The sequence below is a fragment of the Typopeltis vanoorti genome, chromosome 5, assembly GCF_054136105.1.
Source record: "Typopeltis vanoorti isolate ZY-2024b chromosome 5, IOZ_Tvanoo_1.0, whole genome shotgun sequence".
Taxonomy (NCBI): domain Eukaryota; kingdom Metazoa; phylum Arthropoda; class Arachnida; order Uropygi; family Thelyphonidae; genus Typopeltis; species Typopeltis vanoorti.
Window position 1 is genome coordinate 148,293,675 of NC_143553.1, and position 15,669 is coordinate 148,309,343.

The window sequence follows — 15,669 nt, forward strand, 5'->3', positions numbered from 1 at the left end:
CTAAATATCTTGTCTTATAAACATTATTCACACCAAGAGAGTGCCAAGTCAGTTTCCCTGACTTGGCACTCTCTTCCACTCTCTGTGAACAATACTTTCTTCAGATCTAACTCCAAACCCATTTAATGTAGTCTGTAAGCCTGATAAATCCTTCCACCCATCATTTTCATATATGTCTACAAATTGCTCATCATTCCGTCTGCACAAATTGCTCTTTGAGTATTTTCAATCATTGTCCTCTCCTCCTTAACTTGTCTTTTATACCATGGCAGTAAACTCTCATTCTTTTCTCAGTTTTTTTATTATGAAAATTTTTCATATATGGTGTCTTATAGCATGCTTTTTTTTTTCACCTTTCAAGTGATTAGGACTTGCCAAAACAATCAGCTCTTTCATTTTATGCTCTGCAGCCTGACTGATGTCACTAATTTTCACACCTTGGAAACATGCTTTGCACCTTTTTGAAAAACTATTATCAGAGAATGATCATAAATCTTTCTCCTTATTATTCTTTCTTGTTCTTTCATTTGTTATTTTTCTTAACTGACATCTACTCTTCTCATTTTTGCCATTCTTCACATGCAAACTTTCTTTGCTTACACTTGGATCAAACAAGAATATAATTTCTTGGCAGGTGTAATTTACTTTGTATAAGTTTGCCACCCACCTGACACTTCTGCTGTTTTTTTTCATACCATACATGTCTGCCATTATGAGCCAATGAGCAAACTGAGTTTAGAATGAAACATATGATCTCACCTATCAAGACACTTCAAATCTGAAGAAAAGAAATTTGCTTGGAAAATTAATAAAAATTAAAGCATTAAAATTTAACAACCACTGAATATATTGTTTATTATTTATATTAACTTAATTTTGTTTAATTTTTTTTAAATTTTGTTTCTGTAGGGTGCCGGAATATCTGTAGAATTCTGTTCACATCTCACTCAGTGCTTTGCCATCAGTCGAGAGCCAACACGACTAAGGAGATCCCAGGATGCTTTGCAGCGGATGGGTAGCTCTGTAAGTAAATCTCGTTTGTCTTCATTAGGTATCTGATAGTCTTTCTTGACTTGGAGAAAGTCTTCTATAGTATTGACTGGAATCAAATGTTTCACCTCCTAAAAACAATAAAGATAGATTGGAGAGATAGAAGGTTCATATTTAATCTTTACAAGCATCAAGAAGCCCTAATTGAAGCAGCCAGCAATACAACAAAAACCTCAATAGCAAAAATACGTAGAGGTGTAAGACGGGGGTGCTCTCTTTCCCCCATATTGTTTAATCTGTACATTGAAGATGCAATAAATAAACTGAAAGAACTAATAGAAACCAGAACTAAGATAAATGGAATTGATATTAACTGGCTACGGTTTGCAGATGATATAGCAGTTTTAGCTGATAACGAAAACAAACTGAAAGCCACCCTAACAAAGATGGAAGAAATCTTCATACAGTACAGCCTAAAAATTAATTATAAGAAAACAAAATTATTAATTACAAGTAAAGCAAATCCAATGAAAATAAACCTGGAAATAAATAATAACCTACTACAACAGGTATCCTCTTTTAAACATCTTGGAAGTCTTATCACAGAAGATGGAAGAAACCAATCGGATATTAAAGCATGAATAATCCTAGCCAAAAAAAGCATTCTATAACAGAAGAAACATTTTTACCAGTAAAGGACTTAGCATCCAGCTCAAAAAAAGGCTAGCGAAGACATATTTATGGAGCATTGCATTATATGGTTGTGAGGCCTGGACTCTAACAAAACAAGACATGGAAAAGTTGGAGGCATTTGAAATTTGGTGCTGGAGAAAGATGATGAAAATGAGTTGAAAAGAAAAGTAATAAAGAAGTTCTGAATATAGTTCATGAAGAGCGGTCATTAATGAAACACATAAATAAGAGAAGAAAAAGCCTAATTGGACACCATTTGAGGCATGGGGGACTGATTACAGAAATAATGGAGGGGACTGTAGAAGGAAAGAGGCTACGAGGCAGACCAAGAATTTCATATATAAATAACATGATGCTAACTGGCACTAAGAGTTATGAAGAGATAAAAAGGAAGTCACAAGACAGGATGTTGTGATGTACTGCTATATTTACCAATTTTTGGATTGATGCACCAAAGAAGAAGAGGTTATAGATGATTTTTGTTGCATGGTTTCAGAGCACCAATCAAGAGTCTTGAAGCAGATTGAAAAGTATTTTTGCTCTCTAGATCAGGGGAAACTTAATTTCTACTCTTAGTTAACTTCCAGTACATAATGTTATGATAGGTTTGCATTTTAAACCTTTCATGTGTTGGATTAACTTTAGAAAAAAGAAAAATCATTTTGTATGTAAAAGATTTCAAGAAAACTCTAATCTTCGTCTTTTAATTCAATAGCCTAAGATTTAAGATGCATCTGTTAGTATTACAATCAGAAATTCTAATATATGAGGGTGGTCTGAAAAGTTCTTGGCCTAACAATGAAAAAATGAATTGATAATTTCTAAATTATTTTTATTTTTCAACATATCTCCCTTAAGACTAGTACATTTATTCCAGCAATGCTCCAACACCATTATCCTGTCCTTGTAGTGGTTCTCAATAAGATCTGCTTAAATACCCCTCTATAGCTGCAATCACCTCTTGATTGCTTGAAGAAAAACGCTGACCAGTGAGGACGAGTTTTAGTTTTGGGAAGAGAAGTCAGAGGGAGCCAAATCTGGGGAATTGGTGAATGTTCCAACAACTCTTAGTGCAGATCCCTTAATTTTCTCATTGCCAAAACACCTTTGTGAGCAGGTGCATTGTCCTGATGAGAGATGATTTTTTTCTGCAAACCGGGTCTTTTCTCACAAATTTTTTTTTGTTTAGTCTGGTTAAAAGATCGGAATACTATTCCCCAGTTATTGTTTTACCCTTTTCAAGATAATTAATAAAGAAAATGCCTTTAGCATTCCAAAACACCAATAACTTTTCCTGCTGATGGAACTGACTTTGTCTTCCTTGAAGACAGAAGCCAATTGCTGCTGAACAACTGGCTTTTGTCTACTGTTTTGACTGCTGTTTGGATTTTGTTGTGTAATGGTGAATCCAAGTCACATCCATAGTAATTAATTGACACACGAAATCAGTTTTATTCTTGTTAAAATGCTCCAAGCACTGTTCAGAGATTTTCATGCGAGTGCGTTTTTGATCTGCTGTGAGCAAGTGCAGCACCCATCTTGTGCAAAGCTTTTTCATGCAAAATACATCCTACACATTCTTTTGAAATGCTTATAGTCTCATCAATTTCACATACTCTAACTTGTCAGTCAACCAAAAAATACCATATTGTGCACTTGATCAATGATTTCTGGTGTTACTTTTTTGGACGTTCTTCACTTGGATCATCTTCAAGGCTGGTACTGCCATGTTTAAACTCGGCAGCCCATTTCTTAATTGTCAAAAACGAAGGAGAAGAGTGCCCGTAAACTTTTATGGACTTTTGATTGAATTTCTTTTGGCATTAAACCTTCTTTTACAAAGAATTTTATATCTGCATGATACTCAATTTTATCCATTTCAAAACACTTTTGCTTCAGACTGCTGTATAAAGCAAACTATTTGATAGAATGACTTGAAATTTCACATGGATGCTTATGACAGATGTACCAATTTAGGAAAAAAAAAAAAAAAAAAAAAAAAGGTGATAGTATTGCCATCAATGGTTGAGGCTGAAAACTTTTCAGACCACCTCATAAATGTTATATAATATTCAGTGAATAGGGTGATGTATTATTTAACATCTGCAACATGCATGCATTTTCAACTCAAAACAACTTTTGTAGCATGTTAAATGTGCTATAGATTAACTTTTGTGTTAGGTTCCTTTCATGATGGAGATTGTGGAATTCACTTGGCGAGGCAGGGAAACTAAATACAGTTTTATACCACGCAGAACCAGAAATTTATGAATGATTGAATGAATGAAATTTTACCATTAAGCCTGTCATGTACATACTTCAAACTAGAACGTGTGTTCTTTGACACACTTAATTTATCAGTCTTCATAATCATATTTGTTGTATTGACTATTTGAATGTGAAATATATTTAATGGAAGCTAATAAACGAAGTTATTTTGTGTCTTGTAGATTACCTGCAAATGTATTTCATTATATATGTATGCTGCTATTGAATGTATATTGCATCTCACTACTGACTCATCTTATTGGAGCTTTCATATACTGAAATTTACTTCATCTGCTACAATAGTGATTCAGTTAGTCAACATTCTTTCATTAGCACTATATTATAAAAATGAATAAAATTTGCAAAAATTGAATAAAGTATCCTAGAAAATACAGTCTATGATACCACTCCTTGAACCCATTGGCTCTCACCATTCTATCAGGCAATGCATTCCATGGTTCAACTATCCTCCATGCAAAGAAATCACTCCTTACCCTCTTGCTCACAACTTCTTTTCATAACTTCAAGAGATAGCCCCCTTATCCTTGCTTTACCCCACCCCATTCCACAAAATGAAAGAACTCCCCAGTGTCAACCCTGTAACTACCTCTCAACATCAACAATTTAAAAGTGCCAATCATATCACCTCTCCTTTGCCTATCTACCAAACTCTACAGTCTACACTCCTTCAGCCTCTCATCATAACTAGCATATTGTCCTGATATCATCTGTTATCTGCCTCTCACTCTCTCTCCTCTCTCTCTCTCCACAATTTATCCCCTTCAAATCCTGGGGCCCAAATTTGAGCACAACAGTCTAGGGCTTTATTCAAGCACTAATCTGATGAGGGCTTTATACAGTGGAATAACAACTCTTATCTCTGTTGGTCAGCATTCTTCTCAGTAATGCAACAATCCTCTGGGTTACTTTCAGCACCATTGCAAAATGTTCCCTGAATTTCAGGTTTCTATCAATCATCACCTGCAGATTCCTTGCCTTCCCCACTTCTCTAGTACACTTCCTGCAACAGAGTATGCTGCCTTCAATCGACGTATCCCAAACTTCAAGCCTTTACATTTAGCTGAATTAAACCGGCACCCCATTCATTTGCCCATTTGTACAGTTTATTCAAATCATCTTGCACGGCTACCATGTCTCCACTATTATTAACCCTTCCCAGTTTCATATCATCCACAAACAATTGAATATCCCCCTGGATTCCATTGATGATGCATATTGATATAAAGGTTAAAGAGTATCGGTTCAAGTACTGGGCTCGATGGGACCATACTTGTAACCTTCTGCCTCCTTGATACAGCTCCCCCATACACAACTCTGATACTGATCAGATAGCCAATCCAGAATCCTTAATGATATCTTCACTTTGGTGTGTGGCTTGCACACACACCAGTGACCTCAAGAGCTAAGCTACTGGTAGGGGCCAGACTGAGAGAGAGAAAGATTCCCTGTTCCTCCAGGTTGAGGGTTTTGTGTAAGACTGGTTACCTTACCAAGTAAAGAAAATAGCTCCTGAAAATTCATCGTACCAAAACAAATGGGAAACAACCAAGAAAGAACAAAGGTAAATGATTAGCAATCTCGGACAAAGTATCCACATGGAATGTGCGAAGCATAACGACAAAGGAATTAGAATTGATAAAACAATTAAAAATATTAATATAGCATTATAACAGAAACAAAAAAAAAATTGAAGGGAACAAAAGATATAGATGATTTTACTATGCTGTATAGTGGAATGGACCAACATATCCGAGCTTCTGGTGGTGTGGCCATTTTAATTGATAATAAATGGAAAAATAGAATAAGTACAATTTTGTAAATGATCGAATTATATAACAGTTAAATTAAAAACAAATAGAAGTTATTTAAATATCATATGAGTATATGCTCCTGAAGAAGATAGGAAAGAGGTTTCCAAACAATTTTATGAAGAATCACGAAAACAGTTAAATAAATGTAATAAAAATGGCTACATGTTAATAGCAGGAGATATTAATGCTAGAGTAGGAAATAATCCAATTCCAAATGTCTTAGGAAAATATGAAGAAATTTACATAAACAATTGGTGAGAAAGACTTCTGTACTTCCAATAATTTTAAAATAACCAATATCTTTTTTCAAAAAAAAAAAAAATATATATATATATATATATATATATAAATAAATAAATATACTTGGAATCGCAGAGAAACATGATCTATAATTGATTATATCATTACTAATCAGAAATTAGCTCCACATGTGAGAGATGTACATTGTTTACAGCAGAAGTGAAAGTATTTCAGATCATTATTTAGGATTCTCTAAAATAGAAAATACTAGCAAAATGGAGAAAGAAGTAAATAAGGAAAAGAAAAAAAGAAATAGAACAAGTATACAAAGTGTGCATCTTACAAGAAGAAACATTAGAGTGCTGTATCAATCACGTTAACAGGTTACCTAAAAGAAGCCCAAATCAGTGAAGATATAGAAGAAGGAAAACTTTAATAAAGATAACTCATAAAGCAGTTTTTGAAGTACTTGTAAGCAAAATAAAATATTAAAAATTAAAACATTAAAAATCATGAACACAGATATAGAAAATGCAATAAAAATCATAACCACATGAAATCATAGTACAAGACCAAGATTCTAGGGACAGATTTACTAATAAAATAGAAGGCATGCATGGAAGACAAGACATAGCCTACAAAATATTAATTATTATTTATTATTATTATTACGGACAACTCCAAGGAGTCTTTAGACTCATCGAAGGAGGCCCAAATATCATGTCGAGAATAACTATTCAACATTCACACAGCATCTATCATACTTTGCCTTGAACTCATTCATGGCACCCACAACAGACTCTGGCAGCTTATTCCACTCATTCACCACTCTCCAAGTAAAAATCCTAGTTCTAACACCCTTGCCCAGTTTCCATGGATGGCCCCTAGTCCTCCAACCACCAGTCCTGTTCTCAAAAATATCCTCTGAATTAATCTTATAGAAACCTTTCAGTAATTTGAATGTCTCAATCATATCACCCCTTTTCTGCCTATCAATCAATTTCTGCAACCCATAAATCTTCAACCTGTTCTCATAAGATTCATTCCATAGACCTGCTGTCATCTTGGTCACTTGCCTCTGGATCTTCTCCACCTCATCAAGAAGAAACCTTGGTGCCCAAATCTGGGCACAGTAGTCAAGATGGGGTCTTATCAAGGCTCGATACAGAGGAACAATAACTTGCTTGTCTCTGCTCATTAGAGTATTCTTCAGTAACCAAGTAATTTGATAAACTGATTTAGCCACTTTTGCAATGTGCCCTCTAAACTTCAACTCCCTATCCATCAACACTGCCAAATCCCTGGCCTCATCAATCTCCTGGATTACAGTTCTGCCAATGTGGTATACTGCTGCTAATCTTTTCATCCCAAAATGCATAACCTTACATTTTGCCACATTAAATTGACATCCATTCTCCTTAGCCCAGTCCTCCAATCTATCCAAATCATCCTGCAAAATTTTGACATCGTGTGCATTCACTATTGCTGTACCCAACTTTGCATAATCAGTAAACAAATGAACAGTTCCTCTCAGATCCTTTCCTATATTGTTAATGAACAAATTAAATAGTAGTGGTCCAAGAACAGAACCCTGTGGTGCACCACTAGTCATAGGTCGTCTTTTGGACTACTCCTGAATAAACTACTCTCTGATATCTCTCCATCAACCACCCTCCTATCCATCTCACCAATCCTATATCTATCCCCATAGGCTGCAGTTTACTGATTAGAATTCTATGTGGTATCCTGTCAAAGGCCTTAGCAAGGTCCAGCAGTATCACTGTAAACCCATTACCCTTATCCAGTTCAGCCGTCACTCTGTTATAAAACATAAGTTACTGAGGCATGATCTACCCTTCACAAAACCATGCTGTTCTTCATATAATATCCCATTTTCATCTATTCATTCCTGTATTTTTTTCTTGACTGCTTTCTCCAAGACCTTGACAATGACTCCTGATATGCTGATTGGTCGGTAATTTGCAACAGCAGTCTCGGAACCTCCTTTATGCAGTGGAACTATTTTCCCCTCTTTCTACCTCTTCAGGACTAACCCAGACCCAAGACTCAAACAAAATGGTCAAGGGCACTGACAATTCTTTAGCCACTTCACGTAAGACCCAAGGTGGTATACCATCCAATCCCACAGATGTATTCACATTAAGGTTTTGTAATAGACTATTCACCTCCACTTCATTCACCACATTTCCAGTATAAACAGAATGGAAGTTAGAGAGTGACTGGAGAAACCAATTGTTGTGTGGTACAGAAGGCAGGAGAATGAAAGAAAAAGTGAACAGAGAAAGTATGAAAGTGCAAGAAACTGGAAATAAGCAGAAATTATTGTACAGAGATTCGGTAAGATGTATACTTAATGAGAAAGTGATGAAAGCATGTTTCCCAGGTGTGAAAACAAGTGAGTGAATGAGATGATTGTTTTGGCAGAAACAAATGATTTGAAAAGGAAGAAATATGCATTGAGAGAGAATATGAAAGAGTTGTTGAAAGAAGTTAAAATGAAGAGTAAGGAAATAAAGATTGTGAGTCTGCTGCCTTGGTAGGATAGAAAAGAGTTTGAGAAGGGCCATGATGATTGCTAATGAGTCAGCACGAAGATTGTGTAGAAGGAATGATGTGCAGTTTATAGATGCATGGAATGAATTCAATGGACAAAAGGACTTGTATATGCTGGATGGATCACATTTGAGTGGCTTTGGAATTTGATGTTTGGATAAAGTGTTGTTTAGTAAGAGTGTGGTAGTGCAAAACAAGGGAAACTAGAGCTATTGAAGGGGGTTGGGGGGATTCAGTCAAGCATATCTGACACAATTACAGGGGTAATTGTAGGTCCAAGGGAGATGAGAAAATCTGCAAAGTATACCCTATTTGATCACAAAAGAAACGAAGAAATTATGAAAGAATTAAACCAAAAACCAGCAATAGAAAAAATTAAAAAATATAAACATAAATGGATGGATCACGTTCAAAGAATGAAAACAGAAAGATTACCAAAACAAGCCTTAAAGTACAAGCCATTAGGAAAAAGAAAACCAGGGCGTCCTCTTAAACGATTCAACGATGGCTTCTAAGGCTGGAACAGGCCATGCTAGGCCTAAATCCTTAATATGCAATGATGATATAAGAAATAGGACAGAATTCATTTTAGAAATTACGGACTTTACAACTCTCTTATAAATAACTCTCTTAATTTCCCGACATTTCAATCTCCATGTTAAGATCATCATCTGGAGCATATACAAATATGCAGGACAAGCTGAGTTACATTGCATATAGTAAGCTAGAGAAACAATGATTTGATCACAAGTTATTCTACTGGCATGAACTCTAGTGGAAAAAAAATAAAATAAAAATAAATAAAAAAATTATTTAGAAAAAATTACAAAATAATTATTTTGAAACTACATCAAGCTATATTCTATTTATGATAACACGAACAAACATTCTTTCTTATAAATAGTTTTCTTTCAGTAACAATGATGTCCTATTTTATAGTATTACAATTGTTATTTTTGATTTAGGATCCTGGATTATCTACTGCCCTGTTTATAGTTACTCTTAGAGAGGAAGGTTCTATGTGCCTTCCATATATTTGGGATTTTTAGACCATCATTACTGTTCAGATTGGGGTGGTTGATAATAATCTTGCAGGCTTCCTTAAATTTGTATTCATACCATGTTTTGGTGTAATGTAAACAACTAGTGTTTTTCCAGTCAATTCTATGTAATGTGTTCAGGGCATGATCAGAAAGGCCTGAGAGGAATTGTGCATCCTGTTTCCCCTATATATGGTATGTTACAGGTGCAATAAATACGGTATATTCCAGGCTGGGCTAGCAGAGGGAGTGGGTCTTTGGATGAGTTGAGTAATCTTTTTAATTTTGCAGCAGGTTTAAAGGTGGCTTTGAGGTTGTATTTTTGTAATCTGTTTATTTTATCTGATGTCCCTTTAATGTAAGGAACAGTTATAGTTTTATTGAGATCTTGTAGAGAATTTTGTTAATAGTGTTTTGGCTGTAACCATTTTTTTGAAAATATTGTTGATAACTTTAAATTCGTTTTTCAGTGCATATTCACTGGGAAGATCTTCAAAGTCCTGTTTTTTAGAGTATTAATGACACCTAGTTTTTGTGTTGGATGGTGGTAGGTGTTTATTTGTATATTGGCCAGTATGTGTCGGTTTCCAGTAAACAGTGAAGGAAAGATTGCCAGAAGGAAGACGTGTGACAAGTGTATCTAGAAACGGAAGTGTGTTTTGTTTTTCAATCTCAATTGTGAACTGTATGCGTTTGTGCTGTTTGTTTAGGTGGCTAAGGACAGTGTCTAGTGTCTGGCGGCCATGGGACCAGATTGCAAAAACATCGTCAGTGTATCCAAATCAAATTTTGGGTTTTAAAGGAGAGGAATCTAACGCACGTTGCTCAAAATGTTCCATATAAAAGTTAGCAATAAGGTAATAATGGCGAGCCTATGGCTGTTCCTTCTTTTTGTAGGTAGAAAATGTTTTGCCATACAAAATAACCAAAACGTAATACATGCACAAAGAGCGCCGTGATATCTGGAGAGAATTCCTCCTGTAAAAGAAGGATTGTGTCATTGATTGGGACATTCGTAAAGAGGGCAGAGATGTCAAAACTGACTAATAAATCATCTTTTTCTAATGTAATCACTTTGATAATGTTTATGAAGTGTTGCCGCTAATTTCTTGACTAAGTGATAATTCGGGCTATCTATCCCTTTGCCTATCAGATGGAGTGGGGTGTTTTCTTTGCGTATTTTTGGTAGCCTGTAAATTCTTGGGAAAAGAGCGTAGTGTGGAAATAGTTTTTTGACCGTATCTTCAGACCATGTGGTAATTGATTTTAGTAGTTTCTCTGTTTTCTTTTTTATTCTATTGGTTGGGTTGTAGTTAACAAATTGGTAAGTATTATTGTCAGAGACTAGCAGACACTTCATTTTGTCTAAATAAGTTTATAATAACGGTGGCACTTCCTTTATCGGCTCTAGTTATTACGATGTTTGGATTTGATTTTAATGATTTCACAGCTGTTAATTCATGTTTCGTTAAGTTGCTTGTTATTGTTTTCTTATGATTTAAAATGTTGGCGGTTTCTAACCGTATTTTTTCTTTTATGTTATTTGGGATGAATCTTAAGCCTCTTTCAATATTAACCCTCCAACCGGCCAAGGTGGATGAAATAACAAGACTACCCCATACTTTTTCATGGATCAAAACTTCATTGGCATTCTATCTTTACAAGTATTTACCCTCCTCCACTGTTAATCCTTAACGGCGAGGATTAACTGTGGTCGAGCGACTTTTGTGTTACTTGTCTTTACATGTACTCTGTTATTTCGAATTTTCTTCACTGTACTAGGATTTTTTTTTTTTTTTTTTTTTTTTTTTTTTTTTTTTTTTTTTTTTTGCTGAACAATTTATTTCTTGTGTCTCTTTCCAAAAATAGAAGTTTCACACTGCCAAAATAAATAATCAATCCTGAAATGACCATAGATCAGCTTTGCAATGTATATACTTTAGTAATAGTTAATTTCCTCCACTTTACTGACAGTATAGATTCTTTTTTGCGAATTTGCAAATGTTTGTTAACGATTAAAATATTTTGTCAAATATTTATATTTTTAAATAACATTTAGTGAAATAAATATGACATTTTGCTTTCTTTCTTTGCAAAATACCTTTATATGGATTGTCATATTTCAATTTCAGGAACGATTTTTTATGAACAACAAATGATTATAAACTGCATTACTCCGATATTGTATCTTTTTTAGTATCAAAAATGTATATCTAATGGTATTTTATCAGAGACTCTTCGCCTTCTTCTTTTGCTGAAAATTGCAACAGAGGTTTTTTTTTTTTTTTTTAGGAAGGATATCCTGTATGGAATGATTAAAAATTTATGCTCATTTTTAGGATTTTTTACTGCAACCCCTCCCCCCCCTTCTCCTCTCCTGGAACTGAGTTGCATAACTACTTTAAATTTCTATAGCTTTGAAAGCTTTCAGACGGTATTCAAAATCTCTTATTTCAGTTCACCGTTTTGACAAAAGAAATAAAGCAATAATATTGTTGTATATCGAAGCTTCTAATTCTGTACTCTTTCTTTGAATCTGAAATCAGCGGTCTGCTGAAATTATTCTAAGATTTAGAAATTCTATGCTGTATTTTCGATATGTAAAACCCACACAAAGAAATTTCAATTGTGTTATTTCTGTTTCTTTTTTTTTAAAAAAAAATCTAAAAAATCTAAATATTACTACTTCTATTTCTGCTGATTGCTATTTCTGAAATACGTCTTAGAAATGCTGGACAATAATCCTCTTACCTAGAGGAAAAGCTAAAAGTCTTAGATTACTCTTTTGAGAAACACAAGACAGAAAGTTTCTTAGAAGTCGCACTAAATTGCCTCAAGCAAGAATGTCTTGTTTCGTTTTCTGTTGTTCAGATATCCTAACACAGTAAAACTGACATTTCTTTTACAGTTTGAAGTATTTATGCCAAAAATGATTTCTTTATTTATAGTGATCAGTTTTACTTTTATTATCGAAAAATTCTAAATTATTTGATAATTATCTTGTAAAAAATTACTACTATTGCTGTTGCTGCTCTTGCTTGCCATCTCACAAACGAATTGTATATTGGGTATACATTCTAATATTCTTTTCTGCCCATAACAAGTTGTAGACTAACAGAGATTACCCCCCCCCCCCCCCCACCACCACCACCACTGGGAACTAGATCAAAAGAACATGCCCAGAAGGCAGCACACTAAAGTACCTCGTGCAATAACTGAATATTTTACAGGCAGAAATTCCTTGTTCCGTTTTTCCATCTTTCTGATTGATTAGCAGACATTCGAAGCATATTCTGATATTGCATTTATAATTTGCAAATTTATAATAATCAAAACTTAGTTTCTGTGTCGAAAAAATTAAACATTATGTGGAACAATTATTATGAAATCGCAAATGAAATAAAAACTACCTATGTTTCATAACAGCTTTTGGGTGCCTGGTAATGTTGCAACGGGAGGGGGGGGGGGGGTGCTATCAAAGTCGAAATAAAGTTCATTTGTATTGTGAAAGGAAATGAAATTTCACATTTGATGCATTTGATATACATATTTTGAATGATAAAAATAAGCAAATGTATCGCTTACTTTAAAAATTGGAGAAAAAAAATATCTGAATTATGCAGTAAATATCTATAACTGTTAATTTCATTTGGTAATGACCAATTATACAGGGAAACCAAGAAAGTGAAAGTACAAAGAACAGTAGATTACTATATAATATAAAGAAAAAATTTAGTGATATGATTAAAGAGTTTCATGTTATTCTCTATAAAGCAAAGTTGCTCCAGCATGTTCTAAAGGAAATCTGTGAAGTATTATTCGATTTCGATGGTTTTGTACAAAATTAAAAATAATATAATCTGGAAAGTCGGCAGCCGGTTTTCTTTTTTTTAAAAGAATATTTCAAATAATTATCGTGAATTAATTTCTTTCGAGAACAAAGAATAATGTTTTGTCTAGAAAGCGATTAGAAAAAAATTAGCACAAAAAAATTAAAAATGAAATTGGTTCTCCAAGGTAAGGCAATATTTTTAAGTGAAGAAATTATGCAAGACCTTTATTTTGTCCAGAAATTAAAATTGTATTGTACAATAAAAAGAGAAAACAAAAATATAAATAATTTTTCTATTTTTAGTCTATCCTATATAACTAAAATCCAGTTGACCAGCATAGAACAAGGATGTGCTTTTCTTGTTATAGGCAACTGAGAGGTAGCTACGAATGTGAGATAATCCGATTAACCGTTCTCTTCAGCGTGAGGATTTATCACACCTTCTAATTGACAGGATGGTCAAATTACACTTCTTATCCTGGTTCTTTAAACAGGTGGGCTGAATCATATCCAGATTTAGTTGGACGTCTATAGATGTCCTGGCCGTTTGGGAGGTTAAAATAGATTCCAGTTTGTTTATCGATCTGGGTGCTATGGCAAAATTTAGACCTTTGTTAAGTACCGAGAGTTCATCTTTGTTTAAAGAATGATTGGATAGGTTGACTACGTTACTGTTACCTGCAGGCAATTGGTGGCTCCTGTTGTTTCTTGCTTCTGGTTTGTTGTTATCATTCACTGTGGAGAAATTTGAATATGTCCATTGGTTTTGTCGATCGTTTATTCTATTAAGTTTGGAAATGAGGTTTTCTTTCTTCATTTGAAAGATATGGTTCGCCGTGTTGTCTGTCATCTTTTCGAGGATGTTCCAGATGTCTGCGTTTAAGTAGCTTGAAAGTTCCAATTTTTCATTTTGTAGCTGGTTTTGAGTAACGGCTAAGTTCTTTCCAGTAGCCAGGATCTGTTCTCTGAGTAGTGCTTTCTCCATTCAGTGGTATATTCATTGTGCCTTTGTTGAAGTGAATTTTCTCTTTAGCTCGATGCAATTCAGAATGATATTGCTGTCCCTACACTGTTTTAAAAAAGCCAGTCAATTGATCAAACTAGAAACATGAATCTTCAGCTTACCATATTGACTGCATCGCTTGTGGGTCAAATATCCATGAATTATCATAATCCTTTCTTTTAGTGTTCCACAGTGATCAGCATGCATTTTAGAAATTATGGACTTTACAACCATGTTATAAATAACTCTTTTAATTTCCCGATGTTCAGATCTTCATATTAAGATCAGCTGGAGCATATACAAATATTCAGGACAAGCTGAGTTACATTACATACAGTAAGCTAGAGAAACAATGATTTGATCACAGGTTATTCTACTGGCATACTAAATTTTGCCGTAGCACCCAGATCGATAAACAAACTGGAATTTATTTGTAATATTGAAAGAGGCTTAAGATTCATCCCAAATAGCATAGCAGACAAAATATGTTTAGAAACTGCCAACATTTTTAATCATAACAAAACAATAACAAGTAACTTAACGAAACACGAATTAACAGCTGTGAAATCATTAAAATCAAATCCAAACATCATAATAACTAGAGCTGATAAAGAAAGTGCCACTGTTATTCTAAACCGAACCACTTGTTTAGAAAAAATGAATCTGCTAGTCTCGGACAATTATACTTACCAACTCGTTAACTACAACCCAACCAATAGAATAAAAAAGAAAACAGTGAAAATACTTAAATCAATTACTACACGGCCCGAAGATACGGTCAAAAAACTATTTTTGCATTATGCTCGTTCCCCAAGAATTTACGGACTACCGAAAATACACAAACCAAACATACCATTCCGGCCAATAGTCAAAGGGATAGATAGCCCGAATTATCACTTAGCCAAGAAATTAGCGGCAATACTCAAGGAGTTGGTAGGTCATTCCCCTTCTATATCAGAAACACACACAACACTTCATAAACATAATCAAAGTCATTACATTAGAAAAAGATGATTTATTAGTCAGTTTTGACGTCTCTGCCCTCTTTATGAATGCCCCAATTCAGTGACACAATCCTTCTTTTACAGAACAAATTCCCTCCGGATGTCGCAGCGCTCTTTGTGTGCATGTATTGCATTCTGATTATTTTGTATGGCAAAACATTTTCTACCTACAAAAAGAAGGAACAGCCACAGG

The 15,669-nt window shown here is 34.4% G+C and overlaps 1 protein-coding gene across 1 annotated transcript in view; it reads left to right on the forward strand.

The window, feature by feature from the left end:
- The window catches only part of LOC150106928 (NPC intracellular cholesterol transporter 1-like), a 920,722-nt gene that overhangs the window by 839,959 nt on the left and 65,094 nt on the right, over positions 1-15,669 (forward strand). The window contains exon 24 of the mRNA XM_090393507.1: positions 910-1,023. Coding sequence (XP_090249633.1) covers positions 910-1,023 — 114 coding nt within the window. The remainder of the gene's footprint in view (positions 1-909; positions 1,024-15,669) is intronic.